This window comes from Emys orbicularis, chromosome 8 (assembly GCF_028017835.1).
Source record: "Emys orbicularis isolate rEmyOrb1 chromosome 8, rEmyOrb1.hap1, whole genome shotgun sequence".
Lineage (NCBI taxonomy): Eukaryota > Metazoa > Chordata > Testudines > Emydidae > Emys > Emys orbicularis.
In genome coordinates this window covers 19,977,396-20,003,579 of record NC_088690.1, presented here as the reverse complement: position 1 = coordinate 20,003,579, position 26,184 = coordinate 19,977,396, and the positions used below count along the sequence as shown (strand labels likewise).

At 40.7% G+C, this 26,184-nt stretch overlaps 2 protein-coding genes across 2 annotated transcripts in view; both read left to right on the top strand.

The window, feature by feature from the left end:
• The window catches only part of DNAI4 (dynein axonemal intermediate chain 4), a 29,701-nt gene extending 15,949 nt beyond the window's left edge, over positions 1–13,752 (top strand). The window contains exons 10-17 of the mRNA XM_065409235.1: positions 1,083–1,169; positions 6,120–6,271; positions 7,149–7,306; positions 7,503–7,624; positions 8,465–8,563; positions 9,729–9,955; positions 10,821–10,974; positions 13,708–13,752. Coding sequence (XP_065265307.1) covers positions 1,083–1,169; positions 6,120–6,271; positions 7,149–7,306; positions 7,503–7,624; positions 8,465–8,563; positions 9,729–9,955; positions 10,821–10,974; positions 13,708–13,752 — 1,044 coding nt within the window. The remainder of the gene's footprint in view (positions 1–1,082; positions 1,170–6,119; positions 6,272–7,148; positions 7,307–7,502; positions 7,625–8,464; positions 8,564–9,728; positions 9,956–10,820; positions 10,975–13,707) is intronic.
• A 6,317-nt stretch (positions 13,753–20,069) lies between these two features.
• On the top strand, positions 20,070–21,820 carry INSL5 (insulin like 5). The gene is made up of 2 exons (XM_065408903.1): positions 20,070–20,247; positions 21,576–21,820. The coding sequence occupies exons 1-2, from the start codon at positions 20,070–20,072 to the stop codon at positions 21,818–21,820; spliced, it is 423 nt and encodes a 140-aa protein (XP_065264975.1).
• Positions 21,821–26,184: the final 4,364 nt, after the last annotated feature.

Below are 26,184 nucleotides of genomic sequence, written 5' to 3'. Positions count from 1 at the left end.
TTCATGGCATTGATCCAAGATGGTATAGGGACCACCTCTTGCTCTGTGACAATGATCTCCCTAGATCGCTGCATTTCTCAGGAATGAGGACACCAACAACCTTGAGAGTAAGACTCATGAGAATGACAGGCACAGCTTTCACAGCAGCTGGTACAAGATGATAGAACTCACTTCCTGTGGAGGTCAGAATGACCTCAGAGCACTCTACTGTCAGAGCAGTATACATCTCACTTCTCTGATTTAGCTTTCCCATGGTGACAACAAAAATAACAATGTAGGGGAAGAAGGTAAAAATGGGGGAGGAGGAATATAAAAACAATCAGACTGCCTCAGGGGGGAAAGGGAGGAAATATGGCCACAAATAAAGTCTTTGGGCCAGATCCTCAGATGTAAATTGATATAAAACTGTTGGCCTGTTGGGTACTGCTCCATATGTTTATACTGACTAGCCACAAACTAAGAATTGTAAGACCATTAGATGCTTATTTTCGAAATGCTCATTTCACAAAAAAAAGGTTTTTTGTGTAGAGGAATACAATTTAAAGGAGTTGAAGAGTAAGGTCCTTGCTGCCAAGTTCCTTGCTTGTTACTTATAAACCACAAGGTGTAAATAGCAGAGGCAATGATAAAAATATTATTTGTCTTCCCTCCTTGAAATATTAAGCCCTGGAAACATTTACCAGACTGTATCAAATACTGCACATTAACATAAGTTTATAAAACACTTTATATACATCTATATAAAATGGACAGATTTTTATAGGGGCCTGCCTTTTTTGTGGGCACAATTTGTGCTCACTAAAATTGCACTTGCAATTAATTTTCATTCATGCATAGTGAGTAGTGCCTTGCACATACTACATTAGAATTTGACGCTCAGAGTAATCTTATTTACTTTAATTACCTTACTTTGCTTATCTGACTACATTACTGAGACTGTGTACTCTGTACTTGGTACTACGTTATCTAAGTAGAAGGATTTGCGCACTTAACTGCTGGCAGAAAGCTGCCACTTAAAATTCTAGCTTTAAATTTCTGCTTTAATTGAAGTATATCCACCAATCTGTACTTTTGGGTTTTAGGATCTTTTGGCTGTTGGTTATGGGCAGTTTGGTTTTCAAGAACAGAAGAAAGGCTTGGCTTGCTGCTGGTCACTCAAGAACCCTATGGTAACACAAGTAGAGATAAAGCACAATTTATTTTAGTTCTTGTTACTTTAATAATTTTTTTTTGCTGTAATAATTTTGTATGATTTAATAGCAGATCATTGAGTTTCCTGTTGCTTGAGAAAGCAAGACATATAGCAGTAATGTTAATTTGTTGGCCCAGACTAAACCCCTGGAAAATGGATAATAATTAACAATTCTTATTTTTAAAATGTCTAAACTACCTTACTGCTGGTGAAAGATGCTAGAAAACACTGGAGACTAAAGATCTTGTTCACAGGACAGTTACAGCAAAGGGAACAAGGGTACTGCACACTTCCTCCACAATAGCCTGCCAATGTGCCTCAGATTTCACCTGGAGGAAGCATCTACAGACAGTAGCTTAGCCTCTGTGCCCATTCATCCTCTGTACTGTGGTTTTGTAATATGGACATCTGTCCACAGGGAACTGAACTCATGTCACAAAGACCATCAAACTGCTGGTTAGAACAGTCAATTTAAACCAACTTAGGCTATGTCTACACTGCACTTTCGTCGTTAAACACCCCCCGCCCCTCCCCAAAAAGGACAAAAGTTTTAATGACAAAAACCGCTGGTGTGGACAGTGTTTTGTTGACAGGAGACACTCTCCCACTGACGTAGCTACCACCCCTCATTGGGAATGGTTTTATTTTGTCATCAGAAGAGCTTTCTCCTGGCAACAAAGAGTGGCTACTCTATGTGCCTTACAGTGGCAAGGCTTTAGCAGCATGGCTGTGCCGCTGTAAGTGGCACAGTCATAGCCTTAGACTGGGCAACCTAAGAATGAAAAACTCTGTATCCGGTTTCCAATCCCCTAGCCAAGATTGTGAATTAATCAGGTTAGCTATTACCTGGATTAGATCCAGGTGTGTAGTTCCTCCTATAAAGATTTTCATACTGTGGGGAAAGCTCTTTTAAGCATTTCAAATATAAAACCAAAATTATTTACCTTGCATTTGTTTTCCCATAATCTTCCTACAGTTGCAAATTGAGGATATTTGTATTTTAAATTTAGGGTTTCTCCTTCCCAGTCCATCTTCTCGTCTGCAATAAATTTTGCGCTGTATGAAAAAAAAGGAGGTATTTTAAATTTAATTTCAACATCTGCAGAATGTAACTTTTCATGATATTTTCAATAAACAGCAGATTTCAAAGCTAACATTTAAAAATGTGATGTTTCTGTGAGAATAGTGACCCTTGCCAAAACAAATGTTTGAATTTAAAAAAATGAAAATTGAGGGTTTTCTTTTAATATAGAATAATTTTCACTCAGAAATGTGAAAACTATCAATTTTTCACAAAATCACATTTTCTGAAATCAAAACAAAATGCAGAAACCTCATCCTGAAGTTTTCAAACTTCACTGTAAATATTTCACACAGCCCCAGCCATGATGCAGATTTCCATGGAAACACTCTAATGTCACCAACTCAAATCTGAGTTCATTACCAAATCAAATAAAAAAGAAGATAACCTATCAGGGAAAATGCTCTTATTCAGATACTTCTGGGATGGGAGTAAAGAACAGACAATAACTGGCTACAGGGCCGTCCTTAACCATACGCAAACTACGCAGCTGCGTAGGGCACCAGGAAATTTGGGGCAATTTGGTGCCCCAAATTTCCTGGTGCCCTACGCAGCTGCATGCTGCTCCAGCCTCCAGCCTGATCCACCCCGCTGGCTGAACTGGCCAGGAAAGCTGCCCCCGCCCCTGCTCCGCCCCCACCCCGCCTCTTCCCACCCTGCTCCGCCCCAGCCCCGCCCCACTCCTGCCCCTTCCCACCACTGCTCCACCCCTGCCCCACCCCTTCCCCTGAGCTACATCCCCGGGGACTGCAGCAGGGGTCGGGCGCGCCTTGCACTCACCGAGTGGCAGGAAGTAGAGCGACCCGGCCCCAACCTGCTCCACCGGCTTGTGCTGGGGGCGATTTCCCACCTGCCCCCTACAGATGTTGGGCACTGCCCCTCCCCCCCACGGAGGCCTGGGGACACCCCCCCCCCCCACGGAGGCCTGGGGACAGTCCCCCGCTCCTCCCACAGGGGGGCTGCGTAGGGCACCACAATGTCTGGAGACAGCCCTGACTGGCTAGGCAACTGGATATTTCTGTAACTCTCTTCTTTCAATTTTGCTCCAATCTGAGGCGTTCCCTTCTCAATACGTAACAGAGATGTGCATAGATGTGCCTGGGTTCTTCCCAGCACTGCCACTTGTGCGCACCTGCTGTGTGACCTTGGACAAGTAACTTCATCTCTCTAGATCTGAATTTCCCCATCTGTAAAATCCGGACAGTAAGACGTAGGGCTTGTCTACGTTGCCCCACACTTGGATTACGGGGGTGTGAATAGTAGAGCGCACCAAAGTGCTGCACTGTAATGCCCTTGCGTGGACACTGTGGGTGTGAACCAAAAGGTTCCTAGTTTGTGCTCGAAGAGGACTATGTTAACAGGTCTACATTAATGAAATTTAGGAACCTTTTAGTTCGCACCTGGAATGTCCACACTGGGGAACTATAGTGCAGTATTTTGGTGCACACTCACACCCCATAGTACAGACTGCAAGTCAGTATAGATATAGCCATACTTTCCTTTTTGATGTCATTTCAGATCTAGGATTGGAATAAAAGCAATGTATTTTTATTATCATTGTATTATTTTCTTTAAAAGCTATGCTATTTCTTATACACTTGTCCATTTCTGCAAGCTTTTATATGACTAAAAGTTTGCAGGATCAGGACCTCAGGGTCTATAAATTATTCTAATTTCAGTATGTAATTGCTAGACAGTTCCTGGAAGAGAGGTTCTAAAATCCGGTACGCTTATATACTTACATCTTTAGGGCCAAATCTTGCTTGCACACAAATATTATTGACTTCAGTGAGACTACCTTTGAGGGAGATGAGCAAGATTTGGCCCTAAGTGTAGTAAGCTGGGCTGTGCAACTAAAAAAGGTGAAATGCCTGTAAAAATCAGATCTATATGATAGAATACAATAACATTTGTATTGAAATGAATTGTTACATTCATTTACTATTCCCATAACTTTTAATTTTCACTTCAAATGCACTTCAAACCCCAAGATCCAAATTGCACTATATAATGACTTGCCCCTATGTGTCTGTGACTATTAGCTCCTTTACAACTGATTATATAGACAAATTTGAAGTCACCCAAACTGTTGAGATAATTGCATCATATTAGATCAGGGGTGGGCAAACTACGTCCCGGGGGCCACATCCAGCCATTCAGATGTTTGAATCCTGCCCTCGAGCTCCCGCTGGGGAGCAGGGTCCAGGGCTTGCCCCACTCCGGTGCTCCAGCCAGGGAGTGGGGTCAGGGGTTGGCCCCGCTCCGCATGGCTCCCGGAAGCAGCAGCGTGTCCCCCCTCCAGGCCCTACGTGTAGGGGCAGCCAGGGGACTCTGCACGCTGCCCTCGCCCCAAGCATGGCTCCCGCAGCTCCCATTGACCGGGAACCACAGCCAATGGGAGCTGCAGGGGCGGCACCTGTGGACAGGGCAACGCACAGAGCTGCCTGGCCATGCCTCTGCATAGGAGCCGGAGTGGGGACATGCTGCTGCTTCCGGGAGCTGCTTGAGGTAAGCACTGCCTGGAGCCTACACCTCTATCCCCCTCCCGGGCCCCAACCCCCTGCTGCAGCCCTCTGAACCCCTTGGTCCCAACCTGGAGCACCCTCCTGCACCCCCAGTCCCACCCCAGAGCCTGCACCCCCAGCCAGAGCCCTCAGCCCCTCAACCACCTGCCCCAGCCCGAAGACCCCTCCTGTACCCTGAACTCCTCATTTCTGGCCCCATCCCAGAGCCCACTCCCCCAGCTGGAGCCCTCCCCGCCTCCCACACCCCAACCCTCAATTTCATAAGCATTTATGGCCCGCCATACAATTTCCATACCCAGATGTGGCCCTCCAGCCAAAAAGTTTACCCACCCATGTACTAGATGGTTTTGTAAAGGTCTAAAATGATTTGGCTCAATATTTGTTTTACATTTTTGATTCTTGAAAATCTCATTTTTTAAACACAGTAAAAATGAATACTCACAATCAAATTCAAATAATGGTGCTGCTATAAACATTACTCAGGCTAAAGCCAAGGTTTTATAGGGAGTTAAGGAGTACAGAATCAGCCTCTAACTGGTACCTTCCTCCCTCTAACGTTTTAGATGTTCTATCACATCAGTGTTTATGGCACCATGAAATTAACACAGTACAGATCAACGATACTTATATGGCTCCCATCTCTACATTAGCTGAGTGCATAAGCATCAGAATTAAGAGCTGACATATATTGAAACATGCTTATTTTCAGACTAATACCCTGATGACCATGGTTAAATTCAATGGCTTCAGTAGAGTTGCATCTTCTTACAACACGGGCTAAATTTGGTCCATGTAGGCAATGCAATTCTTTAGTTGCAGTCTATAAAAGGTAAATTGCATGAACATAGCACTCTGGCTTAAACTACCTAAGTTACCTTACATTACAGTTTACCTCCAACTAAACTTCTGCTGATTAGAAAAGCACATGAATAAAAAGCAGAGAAGATTAGATGTTAAATTGTGAGATGGGCAAAAATTAGAAGTGGTGGTTTGCTTTTTTTCAAATGTCAGGTTTAGGTTGTAGTGGGGATCTGGATCCCATCCCACTTTATCCAACCCTCCAAAGTTCAGGGAAATTGTAGTCACTTATACGGTTCACTTTAAACCCATCTCTAATTCAATTTACAATATAAAAGTCACATTTCTGCACAGCGCTCCTTTCAAATTTGACAACCATAGCAGGAAATAATAGTCTCAGTTATTTAGAATATTGTCTTAAAGTTGAACCTGGTAAAGCATTTGTAGCATTAGAAAAATAGTGGTTAGTCTAGCAATTAGCTAATAGAAGAATGAAATAAATGTGCTGTTTTCTTCTGTTCAGTGGCCAGAGCGTATTTATCAATGTGATCATGGTGTTACTGCACTGGATTTCTCTCTGGCAAACCCAAACCTTTTAGCAGTTGGAATGTACAGTGGCACAGTAGCCATCTATAATGTACAGACTCATAATACCACCGCACTTTTGGACAGCAGGTAAGATTACAAACTCCCCACCTTGTTGCACTTCTTTCATGTCTTGTTAGTTGTGGACATTCATTCCATTGCTAAAATTTAAATAAACGAGTGAACAGTAGTGCTCTTGAAAAAGTGGATTCAGTGAAGGCAGGGAAGTGCTGCATAATTCCCCCCTTCCCAGCTTTGCTAATGTCTCTCAATTCTGATTTGAAACACTTACACTGTACCCACCTACAATCCTGGGACTTACTTGAAAAGAAACTGTCAGGCATGAAGACTTTGATATATATAAATGTCCATGAAAGACTAGATTAGGCCAACCATGAAGCAGCACCAGTACAACGATTTGGATACCTAAAGAAAAGTGCTTCAGTCATTTAAACATTATTCTATAATTAAATATGTAAAAATATTTTCTAAAATGTACTTTTAAAACAACTTTTCAAAACAATAGATATATGTCTTAAAACTCTGACTTTTCATAGAATCATAGAAGATTAGGCTTGGAAGAGACCTCAGGAGGTCATCTAGTCCAACCCCCTGCTCAAAGCTGGATCAACACCAACTAAATCTTCCCACCCATAGCTTTGTTAAAAACCTCTAAGGATGGAGATTCCACCACCTCCCTAGATAACCCATTCCAGTGCTTCACCACCCTCCTAGTGAAATAGTGTTTCCTAATATCCAACCTAGACCTTCCCCACCTCCCATGAAAATTAAAACAACACCTCCCTTGAAAATTAAAATAACCAATTAACACATGCCCACACTCCAGAGTGTTTGTTCCTAAGTTATATACACACCAGTTTTGTTGCTTATGTAGTAACTTTTAAAAAATGCATTCTCCCTTATTTCTGTTAACTTATAGCTCTGTTTGTGCGTTCCTTTATTTCAGTGAATCTTTTGATAAGCATATAGGCCCTGTATGGCAGCTGAAGTGGATCGAACAGGACAGGGGCACAACGGGAGATGACAAAGGAGAGATATTAATCTCTATCTCAGCAGATGGCAGAATAACCAAGTGGCTTATACGCAAAGGACTAGGCTGCACTGGTAAGCCTATTCTCTCAGGACTTTCTACACTGGGCTATTGCACAATACCTTATTCCAGGCAATTTCCCTGTGTAAACAGCCCATAGATAAAACATTTCAGAATTGTTAAATATCTGAAGTACTTATGAGTTATTCAGAATGTTCTAATATCTCTTTCATGTAAAATTCATATTCCATGTACTGTCTATTTGCATAGATCTGATGAAACTGAAGCGAACCGCAAGTGAAAGGAAAAAACTAACTGGTGAAAAAGAAAAGAAAAGTGAAGCTCTGATATCTCGACAGGCACCTGGAATGTGCTTTGACTTTCATCCACGGGTAGGCTCAGGAAATCCATTGTGATTATTAATGTTTCAAATTCAGTTGGCTGAAATTTTATATATTAGAACAAAACATTATAGGTCAGATCCTCAGCTGGTGTACAGTGATGGAGCTATACCATCACAGCTGAAGATTTCACCTCATGTGTTTAAACAAACACTAAGTTGTAGTAGTCTCCTGGAATCTGGAGACATAAGCTAGACCAGCCCTAACTGCTGCTCTAACTGTGAATATTCACATAAGAATGAATGAAAATTTCAAAAGAGAAGCTGTCTGGTGCCAGAAGATTAATACACTTGCCTTTTACTTTTAGCTGATTTTATTCAAGGTTGGTTTACGTCACCAGTGAAACACATTTGGAAATCTCTTTTTTCCCAAGTGAATTTTTCCTGTCTCACAAGTTCACTGCATGGATCTCTGCATTGTAGGCACTCTCTAATGAAAGCCCCCAAACAGTTCAAAAATGGAGATCAGGATTCAGGTATAGGGGAAGCTTGCACTGCAGTTGCCCATGTTTCTCCAGCAGTAGCTATAGAATGCTTCTGATGTACATAAGCGCTAACAATATTACCCAAAACTGATCAGAGAGAAAACCAAGCAAGCTAACCCCTATATTTTGTGAGTTTTACAGTTTTAAGTATGTTGCTTTGATTGACTTTGGGCCTGATCCCAAGGGCAGGTGAACAAACACAGTTCTCATTGAAGTCAGTGGGAATTTGAGTGCTCAGCATCTCCCAGCAATTTCACAGCCTAAACTCCACACAGCTCTTTAAATATGTCAGGATAAATATCCTACAGGTTGAATCCCAGTTTGGAATATCTGGATTTTTGTTTCAGAATACTAATATATACCTGGCTGGGACAGAAGAAGGGCATATTCACAAATGTTCTTGTTCATATAATGAGCAGTTCCTAGAGACCTACCGAGCACATAAGGTAGGTAAAATTAAATAACAGAAAAAGTGATTGGATCAGTTAGATCTCAGAAGAAATGTTTGATTACAAGAAATAAGTTTATTTAATTTGTTATATTCAGTAGGCGACACACTTGCAACACAGATTTTAAAACCAAAGCCTCTTTTCTTAGCTTAGTAAGAAGGCTACAAGATATAAAGCATCAAAACTCTTTTGAAATTATGCTCTTTAATATATAGATTCTTTAAGGATTACTAATCCTTTCTTAAAGCTTTGCTGTAACTAATTTAAATGTAGTCCTGGCTTTATTTAAAATTAATAATCAGATGAGTGATCTCATTGACCTGGAACTCATGGGTTAATATGGTGAAATGTCCACAAGAGTTTTAACAACCCCAATTGCTCTGCACCTCAGATTTGTCTCATCCAGCAGATTGCACTCCCAAGAGTAGTTTTTTCTAACATTCTGACAGGGCACTGAATCAGCAGTGACTCAGGCCTGGTCTACACTACGACTTTAATTCGGATTTAGCTGCTTTAATTCGAATTAACGCTTGACCCGTCCACACAACGAAGCCATTTAATTCGAATTAAAGAGCCCTTTAATTCGATTTCTGTACTCCTCCTCGACGAGAGGAGTAGCGTCAAAATCGGTATTGTTAATCCGAATTAAGGTTAGTGTGGCCGCAATTCGAAGTTATTGGCAATTCAATGTTATTGGCTACCCACAATGCAACGCTCTGGAAATCGATGCTACTACGGTAGCTTGGACGCACACCACCGAATTAATGGTGCCTAGTGTGGCCGAATACATTCGAATTTATAAAATCGGTTTCCTAAATTCGAATTATATAAATTCGGATTAATCCTGTAGTGTAGACATACCCTCAGAAGGAAAAACGAAACCCCTACTGAATCATCACCATCACCAACAAAATATTTTTGGTCTTAGAACATACAGCACATCCTGTGATCTTTGCTGTCCTAATACGCTGTGTATGACAGTGAAATAATAGTATTGTCAGTACTGAGGGGGGCAGATTGTCAAAGACACAAAGGGCAGTGAGGCACCCAGCTCGCACTTAAAATAATTGGGAGTTGGGCGCCTAGTTTGCTTAAGCTATTTTGAAAATCCCAGCCTGCTAACTTTGGAGTAACATGCAATTCCCTTTTCCCCAATGTTAAGGGTCCTGTGTACAAGATAGCATGGAATCCAGTCAGTGCTGACATCTTTTTAAGCTGCTCTGCGGACTGGAGTATTATTTTATGGCGCCAAGATTCAGTAAGGCCCATTTTAACTTTCAGTTCCACCACTAATGTTGTTCATGACATTATGTGGTCTCCAAAATCAGCCTTTGTATTTGCAGCAGTGAATGAAGGCAGAGTGGAAATTTGGGACCTGAGTGTCAGCACGTAAGTAATAACTTTTCTTGGGGAGGATTCTGAAATAATAGAAAGACACACTAACGCTTATAAAATATTTAATTATGGTAGTGCCCAAAGGCCCCAGTTGGAATTGGTGCCTGACCATTATAATTACAAAGCATTTAGATGTAATAACATTGTATTGCATTCTAAAATGTTCACTGTACAGGCAACAGGTAGCATCTACTAAAGTGTTTAAAGAAAATCCAGGGCTGGGGGCTGGATGGCTCAGGGAACTGGGGGCTGCTCTTTTGCCACAGGAGTCCTGGATTCTACCACTTCCATGAGTTTTAAAAAAACATCCTTGAGCTTTAACATTTTGGGACTTTTGCACATGAGCCACAGACACCAGTGGGGGTTGGGACACCTGCCCCGTCTTCTCATCTCAGTTTTTGATGAAAAGTGAGTGTAAAAGGGTGTCAGTTCAGAATTATCTACTCGCTTACACTGGTGATAGCACTGCACACCCACTTTGCCCAGTGTAAATGACTGTACCAAGTGCAATGCAGCAGAGAACTAGGTCCAGTGTATCATTCACTAAAAAGCAAATGATTTCTATTCTAAAAAATTGAAAATCTCCAGCTATTAGGCAGTAGAGCAGATGATTTTTCAGGTAGCCTGGATACCCTGGTTAGCGAGGGTTGGGATTTGAGTTGTATTTATCAGAGAACTAGCAAAATGCACTTTCACCATTACTTAAGGTTTTAGATTTTAGTTTGCCCAGATAATAAAAGTGAAAAGTAAAGATTCAGCAATACTAGGATTAGCTGATTCCTGTACTAGTCCTCTAGACAAATGCCCCATTGGTCTCATTTCTAGTAGATATTAACATCATCTCATTTTTTGGTTTCAGTTTGGACCCCCTGATTGTGACCTTTGCCAACCCAGGAGTGAAATTCACAACTGTACTTTTTGCTAAAAACACAGACTGCATTCTAATAGGGGACAGTAATGGAACAGTCAGTGTGTATGAGCTGAGGAACATGACTGCTTCAGATAGTAATAAGGTATGACTGACAGGATAAGTGGGTTCATCCTAAGATGCCCATATACTTATCTGGGTCCCTCTTCCTTCTTTAAGCATTTATCTTAAAGAATTAGGTTGAAAAAAGTTTAGCTAATAAAAGATGTTTTGTGTAACAACACATGGAATGTATGAATAGATTCAAAGCACACCTGTCTCCTGCTCTTATACATGCAGAAACACTAGGATTTCTGAACCAGAGGGATACATGAGGTCCAATTCAGGACTTGGACTCCACTTGATTGAAAAGGAGGGGAACCACTGGGTACAATGTTTGGACTTTCTCCCAAAAGTTGCAGAGTTCACATATTCCACTGATTCTCTGTGGCCAGAGTCAAAGGAGGTTTTTTTTTTTTTTCTTCTTCCGGGTAGAGGAAGGAGTCAGAGGTGTGGTCTGCACGTTTTATCTCACTCACACACACACACACACACACACACACTCTCTCTCTCTCTTTATTCCTAGCATGAGTAAATCTCCATGTCCAGCTGACTCTGCAGGGATTGCATGCACACTCCCAGCCATCCAGAATAGAGGCTCACATTAATGCTGTCGTCTCCTTAGCAAACTCACTAGCCTCTGTTCCCCACCTAATACTGCGTACAGATGTGGTCTCCTCATCTAAAAAAAGATATACTGGCACTAGAAAAGGTTCAGAAAAGGGCAACTAAAATGATTAGGGGTTTGGAACAGGTCCCATATGAGGAGAAATTAAAGAGGCTAGGACTCTTCAGCTTGGAAAAGAGGAGACTAAGGGGGGATATGATAGAGGTATATAAAATCATGAGTGATGTGGAGAAAGTGGATAAGGAAAAGTTATTTACTTATTCCCATAATACAAGAACTAGGGGTCACCAAATGAAATTAATAGGCAGCAGGTTTAAAACAAATACAAGGAAGTTCTTCTTCACGCAGCGCACAGTCAACTTGTGGAACTCCTTACCTGAGGAGGTTGTGAAGGCTAGGACTATAACAGCGTTTAAAAGAGAACTGGATAAATTCATGGTGGTTAAGTCCATTAATGGCTATTAGCAAGGATGGGTAAGGAATGGTGTCCCTAGCCTCTGTTTGTCAGAGGATGGAGATGGATGGCAGGAGAGAGATCACTTGATCATTGCCTGTTGGTCCACTCCCTCTGGGGCACCTGGCATTGGCCACTGTCGGTAGACAGGATACTGGGCTAGATGGACCTTTGGTCTGACCCGGTACGGCCGTTCTTATGTTCTTATCTTTACTCTGGCAGAAAAATAATTGCCTTGCTCTTGCAAGGACTTTCCTGTCCCCAAATCCAGGTCTCTCCAGTTTCCTTGGATTAGTACTGAGTGAATCTCCCTACAGAACAGCTACTGTCGACTTCATGCTAACACAGGCAGCAATGTTCAAGTGAGATGCACCCAGAAGTGAATCCCTGCTGCTCACCTCGCTCCTATATTTTAACAGCCATATCTGTGCCAATTTATCCTGAAGCTCTCCTGTGGGCAGAGGATGTGCTGATTAATTAAATCAAACAACCCTGGCTCCCTCATCCCTCCTAGAGCAGTCTGCAAAGGTCTTGGGTATTCTAATAACTGGTGCATCCATGTTACAGTGGGGTCTGCATGTGCTCTGGCAGACTCATTACCTGGATCCCTGAACTATACTGTACTGCTTAAATCCGTTCATAGCTCTCCCACTGTCCATGCAACACTGGGCAAGTAAATTCATTGCTCTGTGCTTCAGTTTCCCAATTAGTAAAATAGGGTGATTACCCACCTTTGTAAAGCACACTGCTTTCAGTGTAAAACAGTATGTAAAGTAATACTGGGGGAGAGAAAATGCTAACCTTTATGAGAGCCTCACTTGGAGAATTAAACAATAGCTCTTTATTATTATTTGTGTTACCATAGTGCCTAGAAGCCCTAGTCATGGGCTCCTTCTTTTGCGAGGCACTACGCAAACAGAACAAAAAGATGTTCCTGCCCCAAAGAATTTAAGGAATAACTGTTACACTTAAAAAAAATTATTACACAATCACCACTATCAGGTACAAAACTTCTCTAAATTTTTTAAACACAGAAAATTCTGCAGTAAATTAAGGTGGAAAGATAGTCTTGTGGTTAAGGCATTGGACTGGGACAAGAGATCTGTGTTAAGTTACCATCTCTGACACAGATGTCCTGTGTGACCTTGGACAAGTCACTTAATTAGGCTGTGCGCCTCAGGTCCCTGTTTGTAAAATGCGGATACTATTTCTCTTTGTCTGTTTTGCTTATTTCTTGTGTTAGCTCTTTGGACAAGAGTGTCCTTCTAGGGTTATATACAGTGCCCAGCACAGTGGACCCAGCTCACTCGAATACTAATCAAGTGAATAGACTACAGCATGGTGTACGTTGCCCTACTGAACAGGCACCACCTTGCAGGCTAGCCTCTTTTTATAAAGAAGAATAAGTTTATGCCGTCAAGTATGATGTTGCAAATGCACACTACACAGTCCTACCTGCCATGAAATCTCTTTAAACTACCACACCCGTTATTTCTAAAGGTGCTATTTAGGAAACAGTAGGTCTGTAAAAGGAAGCAACTAGCATCTTACAATTAATTTAGCCATTTACTTCTCCCTTCTTCTTGATATCCATTATGTGGATATCATTAATCTAAGACTAAGTGGGGCTTTTTAGATCACTTCTTTTCTTAAGCACAATTACAATGCAAAACAATATCTTTTTTCTTCTTTTACAGGTGGATGCTTTACATGACATAATTGGCTCTGCTCTAGCCAGTTAACACTAGTTTACTGATAATACTTCTCAGTCAGTAAACAAAGGAAAAGACAACAAATAATGATGTCCTATGTGTCTGTATATCCTGAAGCCTGTCATTTAATTATGCAGAAAAAAATCACCATAAAATGCTATATTGTATTAAATAAAGTGTAACAATTTTTCCATCATTAAATGTATCTGGAATCAAACTGAATGCCCTGAATTTTCCTCTGGAAATGCCCATCATTGCACACAAATTAAGTATAAGTTATGCTTCCAGTATATTTTCCTGTATCAATGCACAAGTCAATTGCATAAATCAAACAAAACATCCTGTCCTTCTTCATTACCCATATGGATCCCCAGAGTTCTCAGTAAAGTTCCAAGTAAAGAGAGGGCTGGAAACTTGAGTCACAATGGCAGAAAACTAAGTTCATAACAGACAATTTGAAACACAAAGAATTTCTCCAAGCATATGTGGAGGTGCTATTGCAGTCCAAGAGATCATTCCTCTACATATGACATTGCATTATACTTATGGTCGTGGGGTGAAATCTTGGCCCCACTGAAGTCAATGGCAAAAATCCCATAGACTTCACCAGCGCCAAGATTTCACCCTTAATCTAGGATTTCATCCCAGTCTTTATTTTCAAAGCACTAAACAGCCTATGTCCAGGACACCTAGTGTAGTGCTTCATCCTTCAGTACCTCAACAGCTCTGCTCAGAGACAACAGACCTGTCGGTCTGAAAGCTCATTTATCCAAGAGACAGGGCTGGCCTGAAACTGTCCCCCTGAAGGAACCACCATGAACCTCACAATGTTCAGGTCCAAACATCACACATACTCCCTCAGCCTTGCCTTCCTGCCAACACCACATGGCACATCAAGGGCCTGAGCCAAAACCTAGTGAAGGCAAGAGAAAGATACCCACTAGAGTCACTGGGCTCTTGGTCAGGCCTTAACTTATTAGAGGAAGAATAAGAAAACACCTGGAAGAAAACTCCTATTTAGGCCACCACAGTGGGAATCAAGACATTGCCTCAAGTCTGCATTAGAAGCAGTCAATTTTCCGTCTCTTGCTCTCAACCTGGCGTTCTCTTGCCTGGGAATACCTCATATAGTGAGTGAGCAAGATCTTTTTCAGATCCCATGTGATCTGCATTCAAACCACAGCTAACGATAAAGGCAGACCTCCTCAAGCAGTTACAACTAAACTTCAGCAAGTAACCAGTAACAGCTACTAAGGCAGATACACAGTACCCCCACAAATCATTCCACAGTGATGAATGACTGGCCAGATTTGAACATGGATTCCTTGTACAGAGGCACTTTACACTCTTTGTAGACCACATTGCTAATTCTATTGAATAATGATACTGGACCTGGGGGTCCTTACATGAGGACAACTATATTATCCTAGAGGATTTGGGGTATTAGTTGTCCATAAAAATGGATCATCTTCCCATGTGACCAATTAACAATATTATTCCAAGTTCTAGCCCGTTATCTGCAGTTAGGGGGAGATTCATCTCTAGACACAGGAAAAATATAATCAAAGCCTTGAAGTGAAATGCTCTGCTTGTCAATTGATGAATGCAATATCTGTTCTGTCCTTAAGTGTTGTTATGCAGTGGGCCTTATTTTTTAAATGTACAGAACATTTAGTCTGTCTCATTTGTTTTACAGTGAATGCTCAATGTTTAAACACAACCTCAAAATTGTACATCATTTACAGACCCATTACCATTCATTTCCTTTGACATTACACACTTTATGACAAAACTGCAAGCTTGACCCTTGACAGAGAACAAATTCACGTATGTTTCTGGGACGACAACCATTAAGGTGAATCATGTGTTAATCATTATTAAAAATCTGACAAAAAACACACCATTTCTTTTCATCAATGAAGATAGTTGTTTACTTACCGGTATTAGTAGTGAAAATGCCCTTTCCATCACACCCATAACACGCAGTAACTCACTCTGCGCAAAACAATTAAAGTTTAATGTTATGGTGCTGGGAAACACTTTTGATGCTAGGAAGTGATAAAGATCTTCAAGGTTGCTCATGTAGTTTGTTTCTAAATAGTGAATTTCTGACCTCAATTGTCCAAACCATAGCAATTTTCTTAAGCATGTGTTATTGCAAAATAATGCTTTAGCAACCTACAGACACAGCAATACCATACCAACAAAATAATACAGATAGATCATAGAGCAGTGTCACAGATTTCTAAATCTCTCTTTATAGGATCTATGCAGCACAGTCATAAAGCTTCTCAGCCGTGCTCTTTTAAAAATTCCCATTTTTCAGATGTTACCAAAATAAAATACAGGCAGGGTCTGATCAGAAACAGTCAAATAAAAAAAGAGTCCCATTCAATTATATCATATAATGGCAGACAGCTAAAAGGAGACAAGTTTTTAAAATGCTTATATACCAATGCTAGAAGTCTAAATAATAAACTGGGTGAACTAGAGTGCCTTGTATTAAATGAGGCTATTGATAGAATAGGCATCACAAAAACTTGGTGGAATGAGGATAATCAATGGGATACAGTAATACCAGGGTACAAAATATATCGGAAGGACAGAACAGGTCGTGCTGGTGGGGGAGTGGAATTATATGTGAAAGAAAGCTTAGAATCAAATGAAGTAAAAATCATAAATGAATCAAGTTGTACCATAGAATCTCTATGGATAGAAATTCCATGCTCTAATAATAAGAATATAGCAGTAGGGATATATTACCGACCACCTGACTGTGAAATGCTCAATAATAATAATGGGGGATTTCAATTATCCCCATATTGATTGGGTACATGTCACCTCAGGACAGGATGCAGAGAGATAAAGTTCCTTGACACCTTAAATGACTGCTTCTTGGAGCAGCTGGTCCTGGAACCCACAAGGGGAGAGGCAATTCTTGATTTAGTCCTAAGTGGAGCACAGGATCTGGTCCAAGAGGTGAATATAGCTGGACCGCTTGGTAATAGTGACCAGAATATAATTAAATTTAATATCCCTGTGGCAGGAAAAACACCACAGCAGCCCAATACTGTAGCATTTAATTTCAGAAAGGGGAACTACACAAAAATGAGTATAGTTAAACAGAAATTAAAGGGTACAGCGCCAAAAGGGAAATCTCTGCAAGCTTCATGGAAACTTTTTAAAGACACCATAATAGAGGCTCAACTTAAATGTATGCCCCAAATTAAAAAACATAGTAAGAGAACCAAAAAAGAGCCACCGTGGCTAAACAACAAAGTAAAAGAAGCAGTGTGAGGCAAAAAGGCATCCTTTAAAAAGTGGAAGTTAAATCCTTGTGAGGAAAATAGAAAGGAGCATAAACACTGGCAAATGAAGTGTAAAAATACAATTAGGAAGGCTAAAAAAGAATTTGAGGAACAGTTAGCCAAAGACTCAAAAAGTAATAGTAATTTTTTTTTAAGTACATCAGAAGCAGGAAGCCTGCTAAACAACCAGTGGGGCCACTGGACGATCGAGGTGCTAAAGGAGCACTCAACGACGATAAGGCCATTGCGGAGAAACTAAATGAATTCTTTGCATCGGTCTTCACGGCTGAGGATGTGAGGGAGATTCCCAAACCCGAGCCATTCTTTTTAGGTGACAGATCTGAGGAACTGTCCCAGATTGAGGTGTCATTAGAGGTGGTTTTGGAACAAATTGATAAATTAAACAGCAATAAGTCACCAGGACCAGATGGTATTCACCCAAGAGTTCTGAAGGAACTCAAATGTGAAATTGCAGAACTACTAACTGTAGTCTGTAACCTATTGTTTAAATCAGCTTCTGTACTAGATGACTGGAGGATAGCTAATGTTACGCCGATTTTTAAAAAGGGCTCTAGAGATGATCCCGGCAATTGCAGGCCTATAATTACAGGCCTGACTTCAGTACCAGGCAAATTGGTTGAAACTATAATAAAAAACAATATTGTCAAACATATAGATGAACATAATTTGTTGAGGAAGAGTCAACATGGTTTTAGTAAAGGGAAATCAAGCCTCACGAATCTACTAGAATTCTTTGAGGGGGTCAACAAGCATGTGGACCAAGGAGATCCAGTGTTCTTAGATTTTCAGAAAGCCTTTGACAAGGTCCCTCACCAAAGGCTCTTATGCAAAGTAAGCTGCCACGGGATAAGAGGGAAGGTACTCTCATGGACTGGTAACTGGTTAAAAGATAGGAAACAAAGGGTAGGTATAAATGGTCAGTTTTCAGAACGGAGAGAGGTAAATAGTGGTGTCCCCCAGGGGTCTGTTCTTGGACCAGTCCTATTCAACATATTCATAAATGATCTGGAAAAAGGGGTAAATAGTGAGGTGGCAAAATTTGCAGATGATACAAAATTACTAAAGATAGTTAAGACCCAGGCAGACTGCGAAGAGCTACAAAAGGATCTCTCAAAACTGGGTGACTGGGCAACAAAATGGCAGATGAAATTTAATATTGATAAATGCAGAGTAATGCACATTGGAAAGCATAATCTCAACTATACATATAAAATGATGGGGTCTAAGTTAGCTGTTACCACTCAAGAAAGAGACCTTGGAGTCATTGTGGATAGTTCTCTGAAAACATCCACTCAATGTGCAGCGGCAGTCAAAAAAGCAAACAGAATGCTGGGAATAATTAAGAAAGGGATAGATAATAGGACAGAAAATATCATGTTGCCTCTATATAAATCCATAGTACGCTCACATCTTGAATACTGTGTGCAGATGGGGTCGCCCCAACTCGAAAAAGATATATTGGAATTGGAAAAGGTTCAGAAATGGTCAACAAAAATGATTAGGGGTATGGAACGGCTTCCGTATGAGGAGAGATTAATATGACTGGGACTATTCAGCTTGGAAAAGAGACAGCTAAGGGGAGATATAATTGAGGTCTATAAAATCATGACTGGTATAGAGAAAGTAGATAAGGAAGTGTTGTTTACTACTTCTCATAACACAAGAACTAGGGGTCACCAAATGAAATTAATAGGCAGCAGGTTTAAAACAAATAAAAGGAAGTATTTCTTCACACAACACACAGTCAACCTGTGCAACTTCTTGCCAGAGGATATTGTGAAGGCCAAGACCATAACAGGGTTCAAAAAAGAACTAGATAAATTCATGGAGGATAGGTCCATCAATGGCTATTAGCCAGGATGGGCAGGAATGGTGTCCCTAGCCTCTGTTTGCCAGAAGCTGGGAATGAGCAACAGGAGATGGAGCACTTGGTGATTACCTGTTCTGTTCATTTCCTCCAGGGCACCTGGTACTGGCCACTGTCGGAAGACAGGATACTGGGCTAGCTGGACCTTTGGTCTGACCCAGTAGGGCCATTCTTATGTTCTAAAAAGGATGGATAGAATAATTATAGTTATTTTGCAGTTTGTTTTGAGCATGTGGAAATAATCCATTTTCCACCATATTCCCTTTTAAATTTCCTTTTAACACCATACATCTACAGGGTCAGATTTTCAAAACTAGCCACATACAACTGCACATGTACACATGTGCACCATCTAATTGATTGCATAAAGATACCTTGTGTGCAGAAGCAGATTAGGTGCCTATTTTGCCATGTGCCTGTGCAAATCCCTGATTTACTGGCGCACAAAAAAGTCTCCACATGAATAAATTCATTACATGAAATGGGTCTGGGTGCCTAACTTTGAAAATCTGGCCCATATTTTTAAACACAATTGCCAAATTACATGAAGGAACACTTAGCAAGAGCAAAAATGATGAATGAGCGTATGATTAAATAAATGAGAACTAAAGAACTGACAAAAGTGAAATCACTCTGTAGCTTGAGCTTTTCAGTATAACAGAAATGACCAGATCTCTATTTAAATGGTCATCATTAGCACAGCTGTGAAATTGGCTGTTGTAGACTGAGCTTTTCCACAATCAAAAACAACATACACAGTTAAATGTGTGAAACATGCAATAAAACTTCCATTCCTTTTTGCAGAAAGTACTCATTCGTAGTGTTGATCTAAGCTAGTGCTCTATAAATATGCTGCACTACTGGATATGCTTCCATTGTTAAGTAATAGTGCTACCTAAATATACCCTTTAATAATTGTTTGCTCAGAATCCAAGTGGAAATCCTAAAGCACTTAAAATGTTACCAGAAACAGCTGATTAACTCACATGCTTGACAAACATTAAAGCCTCATGAAAATGAGCCCTTGCCCTATAGAGTCAATGGACATTGTATATAAATAGGCTGGATTCAGCAGAATCCTCAGATCTTGGCGTTGCTGGCCCTCTTTCTTCCCCACTGAATTCTGATCCAACAGGTGCTATTTCTGCAAAATGAAGGGTGCAATCCAGGGTTTGGTTTTAATCTCTCTCCTGATAGCAGTCTCTGACGTAAAAGGTGAAGAGAATTTTATGAAGCTTTGTGGGAGAGAATTCATAAGAGCTGTCGTCTTCACATGTGGGGGATCCCGATGGAGAAGGCATCTGATTGACGATCCACAGGATCTATTTGGTAAGTGTTGGGTTATGTGCAGTGGGCTCACTTCTTCCCTCGTATGCATTCACAAATCTAACTGAATTCAGCAGGGGGTGGTGTCACCTGGATGCCTCTAAGGGCACAATTGGATGCTTAGTTTCTTTTATCTCTGTAAAATGTATTTCTTGAGTCGGTATTGTGGGGGCTTTGTTTCAGATAAGGAAGTGAAATTGCACAACTTTGCACTATGTTTCTCTGAAGCTTACCTAGCTTAGGTAAGGTTTTGTTTTTTGAAATAAAAAAGGATCTAGGTTGAGATTTTCAAGCCAATTGTGTGCTTAACACTTAGTTTTGAAATGCTCAACCCTAGTTTTTATGTCAAGGGGGGGAAATCCTGCCCCCTTTGAAGTGAATGGAAGTTTTGCCATTGTCTTCAAGAGGCATGGCTTTCCCACAAGATGTTTTACAGTACAAACTGATTTGCAAATTACTGGGAAGTTTCAGAAAATTCAGCAATATACATTAAAGTCATACCAGGGTAATACGCATTGCTAGCGATTTGTACTCAAAATTTGGGACCTTAATTATAAAGGATTAAATAAGTGAGTTTGGTTTTAGGAAACCATTCTTTCTATGTATTTTATATTTTCCAGTCAAGCATCTACTTTCATGGACACTCTTATACTAGTGAAAGCTTGAATCTCATGGCTACATGCAGAGAAAAAGGTTTGGCTAGAAATACTTTTGCAAAATATTTTAGAGAACTAGCCAAATGGGGAAATCACTTAACTCTGTATTAGGCAAGGAGTGAATTACAAACAGCTGGGAAACAATTTGCAATACTAGGGTATAAATTTTTGAAAATCTTGGAACTATTCATATCTGATACATAAAGCAATGGCACTTGAACTTTAGGAAGGAATGTACCATATCATAGTACAGTATGTTGCTTTTAAATGTAATGGTCAGAATGAAGGGGCACTGTTAGTACTTCGAAACAAATGTACAGTTAGTTTCAGCCATCAAAGCAACTGCACTAACAGATTTGTTGTCCTCACTTGAACAGCTGCACAGACAAGCTGTAAAAGAATTACAGATTCTTTAATGGGATATTAATAGGCTCTTTAATTCTTAGACATCTGTTTCAGTGCAATTCTGGTGAAATAAATGTTAATGATCAGGTAAATCCTAATCATTCAGACCACAATAGACAGGCACAATGAACCAGAATGAGGTGAGAATAACTTTGACCTTTTGGTTTCTTTGGTGTAGGCTACTTTATCTTTTCTGTTAGAGCTGAAAGTCTACACTTTACTAAGGATTCTATGCCCTCTAATTTTAGTTTGTTTCTAATTTTTATGTAGAAGACAGAGGAAGTCACCTGCATTTGCCACGTGAAAACAGTGATTCAACAGAACCCTTGGAATATGGCATTCAGAATCCAGAATCCATGAGGGAAGAAACCCTTAACAACAAACCCCAGTCTCAGAGAGACTTAAGAGGCACCAGGCAAAAGTCTATACAAGAAAGACGGGAAGTGGTTTCGCTGCTTACTACATCCTGCTGCAGCATCGGCTGCAGCGAAAAAGATATAAGTTCACTGTGCTAAAATGTATCAGATGCTGGATGGATTATATCCATAGCTTTAATACATTAAAATAATCACAACATGTAACTGTCTGAAACTAGACTATTACAATTGTGTTTCTTGAATTCTAGCTTTATTTTCTGCATCACACCGAGACTTAAAGGTTAAATTTTAAATAGTATAATGCAGAGCAGCTTTGAAATGCCTTTTTGTGATGATTGCTCAGCTCTTTGTACAAGGCATTTAACATGTTTTAAATAGTTAAATTGCAAACCACATGTGCAAATATTTTCCCCTGTCCAATTATTGTACTAGTTTCAGTTTTTGTGGCTAAATTTTAATAAAGTGTGCCATGTACTATGTATGTGTCTCATTGTGCTTTCTCATTTATGAACACCCCCAGCAGGATTACAAAGCTGGGGGTATACATAGCTAATAGTGTCACTCAGAGATCAAAATCATAATAATGCAATACATGTAGTATCCATAATGCCTTTACAATATGGGTATCAGAATGAAACTGTGATTCAAGCACCCACGCTCAACATCAGACTTGCAATATCAGATCAGACCAGTGATCCATCTAGTCCAGTGTTCAGTCTCCAACAATGGCCAGTACCAGAAACTCCAGAGAAAGTTGCTAGAATTCTCATAATGGATGATTATGGAATAACCTGCCCATCAGCAAAGTTTCTTCCTCGAAACCCCAACAATTCGTAGCTGGCTTTTGCCCTGTGCATAAGGGTTTGTAGCCCTTATACTTGTATCTTATTGTGAGCTGTTGTTGTCCCCACAGTTCTCCAAATAAAGTCTACACAAGGTCAATTCTGGGTACAAAGTCAAATTTTCCCCCTTACAGAGAGATTGAAGATACAGTTCCGAGCTCAAGGACGTACATTTCCTCTTGTAACTAGAGACAGATCCCAAAGTCAAAATACTTTTTTTTTACCTTTATGCACCTTAAAAAAGGACATTTATCCAAAAGCTCTAAGCTTTTTGGATATTACTTAAAAATACATATCAAAACTCCTCCACTGCAATCAGGGCCGACGAGAGGGGGGGAAGCCGGTACAAATTACTGGGGCCCGGCGGTCTGGAAGGGGGCCCGGTCCCCTCTCCCTCCCCCCCCGTCGGCCCTGTTTAGCCGGTCCGCCCTGGCTGGGGGGCCCGAAAAAAAATTTTCACCGGGGCCCGAACCCGCTCTCGGCGGCCCTGACTGCAATGAGACAACAGCTATATCCTCCAGTATGACCCAAACCAGCAAGACAAGCAAACAAAAAGCTAGAACTACCCTCCCGCTCCAGCAATTCACCAGCTTCCCAAGTCTCTCCCACTTTCAAATCCCTTGAATAAACAAAACGTGGCTGGCAGTTTGCCCTGAAGATCATTAGATCTGGCATAAAGTTTTTCAAAAGTATTCAAGTGGCTTAGGACCCTGAATCTAATTTTCAGAACCTATGGCCAGGTCTACACTAAAAAGTTAGGTTGACCCAGCTGTTTGGACTGTTCAAAGTGTAGACATAACCCAATTCCCGTTGACTTTCTAAGAGACATAGGCTTCAAAGTGCCTAAGTCGCTTTTGAAAATTAGAGTCAGGCTCCTAAGATAATTGTGCTGTTGAAATTTTACCCCGAGGGCATTTTGATTCGAGATCATGGTAGTAGAACTAGTTTATAAGCTGTGGGGGCAGCCTTAACTTCTGTGCTCTGACTGGGCTATTGGAGATAATGGTACAGACAGCTCTAACGCCCTGGACCAGCCGGGCTCTCAGGATGGCTCCAATACAGAAGAAAAAACAGTGCTTGCCTGGGGAGTTAGATAGGCACCATTGGTGCTAGAAATATTACCCAGTCAGAAGACCTGGTTGTAACACAATTAAATTTTGTAGCATGGATGGTACCTACTCATACCCCCATAACCAGGCCAAAGCCTTGGACTGTTCAAAGCTTTTGCCCAGTTATAAGGAATCCAGGAGGGGTCCCATCCACACTTCAATTTTTAAGTTGTATTGTAGTTGGACCAGGGGAGTGCTGTCAAGCAGACAATCCTGAAGTTAAATTGTGACAATATGGCACAATGGTCGATTCAGTCACTGCCCTTGATCTGTAACATCTGTGCTATTCTTGCAGCGAAACTCTCCTGAGCAGAGAATGAGGAATTGAGCCAAATTGCAGGGCTCCACTGAGGCCAAACGCCTTTCCCTTGGAACAAGTTCTGCAAAGGGGTAAAAATGAGGTGGGGTTTATTAAACCTCGTCTGCTTTTCTATCTAGTGTTTTCAAAAACAAAACACATTGAACGACCCATTTTAAATAGATGGTGCCAAGGAGAAGTTCAGAACATAAAAAACTTGCATTAAAGATTAAGTAGTAAACCTAATGCTGCAATACTGGTGCAGAAGAGATGTACAAGTATACATTTATAATAATCAAATATTAGGTATTTTTCCTTTACAGCAGTGGGTCTCAAACTTTTTTTACTGGTGACCCGTTTCACACAGCAAGCCTCTGAGTGAGACCCCCCCTAATAAATTAAACATTTTAAAATATATTTAACACCATTATAAATGCTGGAGGCAAGCGGGGTTTGGGGTGGAGGTTGACAGCTTGCGACCCCCCATGTAATAACCTCGTGACCCCCCTGAGGGGTCCCAACCCCCAGTTTGAGAACCCCTGCTTTACAGTATTAGCAGTAATGGGCCTAAGATTAAATATTCATATATGTAAGAAAATTAGTCCTGACCTTAGATCTTCTACAGCAATGGTTCTCGACCTTTCCAGACTACTGTACCCCTTTAAGGAGTCTGATTTGTCTTGCGTATCCCCAAGTTTCACCTCACTTAAAGACTACTTGCTTACAAAATCAGACATAAAAATACAAAAGTGTCACAGCACACTATAACTGACAAATTGCTCACTTTCTCATTTTCACCATATAAATTATAAAATAAATTGATTGGAATATAAATATTTTACTTACATTTCAGTATGATACTTGAGTTTGTTTTTCACTTGTGAGCCTTGTCTGTGGAGCTGAAGCATGTAATTTAGCTTTGCAGGGGCCCCGGGTGATTGCCCTGCTTCCCACCCCCTAATGCCAGCCCTGCACTTCCAATCCCCCTAAACCCATCCAATGACCCTCCCCCCGGGGGGCTGCACACCCCAGGTTGTGAAACACTGATCTAGATTAGTTGAGTACCTCCTGAAAGACTTCTGTGTACCCCCACGGGTATGCATACACCTGGTTGAGAATCACTATTCTACAGAAGTCTTAGAGGCTTTTTTACCAGATTTTTACCATCTTTTGGAAACACCTCTGCTTCATCTTATGAAAAAAGGAGATGAAAGCCTCAAAAAAAGTAAATGATCCATGGAGTAACGTACATCAGCTGGTTAAGCAACGAGCTATAAAAGTTAGGCCCTGGACACTCTACTACAAGATAAAACTGAATCCCCTGCCATATCTGGGTCATGGGCTTTTTTTTTTTTCTTTTTTACAGTTCAGTATATGATTTTTTTATGTTATAAAGCTAAGTTTATTTAACATCAAGAGCTAAAACCAGTTGGTTCATATTGCAGACGCTGCTGTGTTATTTTCACTTTTGCTAAACTATGGCCACTTCTGATGGAACATTAACTATAAACCCACATGGCTCTATGTATAAAAATAAATAGAAACCAGCTCAGTGTTTCTCAAACACCAAGAGAGATTTATTTTTGACACTTTAGAACGTCACTTAATTTAAAACCTAAGTTCTACATATTTGCTTTCTACTATAAAATTAAAACCCAAGCAGACCTGCTTGGAATCATGGTACATTTTGATCTTCCATGAAAATTCCTGGGTAAAGCTTATTATGGGAGTGATATGTGCATGAATATGATCTCATCCATCCAATATATCAACAGGTCTCTAAAGTGCACAGATCTAAAATGCAAGCTGTATGGAAGGTGGACTTAATCAGGTGAAATTGACCTGCATACCATATTAGGACATTTCTCCCCTCCTCCTCCCACAACTCTGTGATGTTGCACTCCAGATGCTTTATGAAAATATGCTTATGAATGTGAATATGATGTAACTGGAATATGCTTTATGCAAAAGGTGGCTTGTAAGGTATCATTACAAAGCTTATAATCTACTGGGTGTGTTCATCCTATTTATTTGCATGTATTATTTCTATGTCTGAAGTTAGGAGAATAAGACATAAACTTGTATTACTGATGTAAACATATTAAGTGGAAGCCATTAAGGGTGCTTCAGAATCAATGAACTGTAAATGGCTGTTTACTTGCAAACCGTCCTGTGTATGTGTGGGCCAGCCCTGGAAGAATGGAGGCTGGGGTCTTACAGTGACAGGTGACCATGTCACCGGATAATGAAATC

What these genes read in the sequence shown, in the direction of transcription:
- INSL5 (XM_065408903.1), top strand. Translation starts at nt 20,070, where the DNA reads ATGAAGGGTGCAATCCAGGGTTTGGTTTTAATCTCTCTCCTGATAGCA. An exon ending in CGATCCACAGGATCTATTTG is followed by an intron (nt 20,248 to 21,575) that starts GTAAGTGTTGGG and finishes ATTTTTATGTAG; the next exon opens with AAGACAGAGGAAGTCACCTG.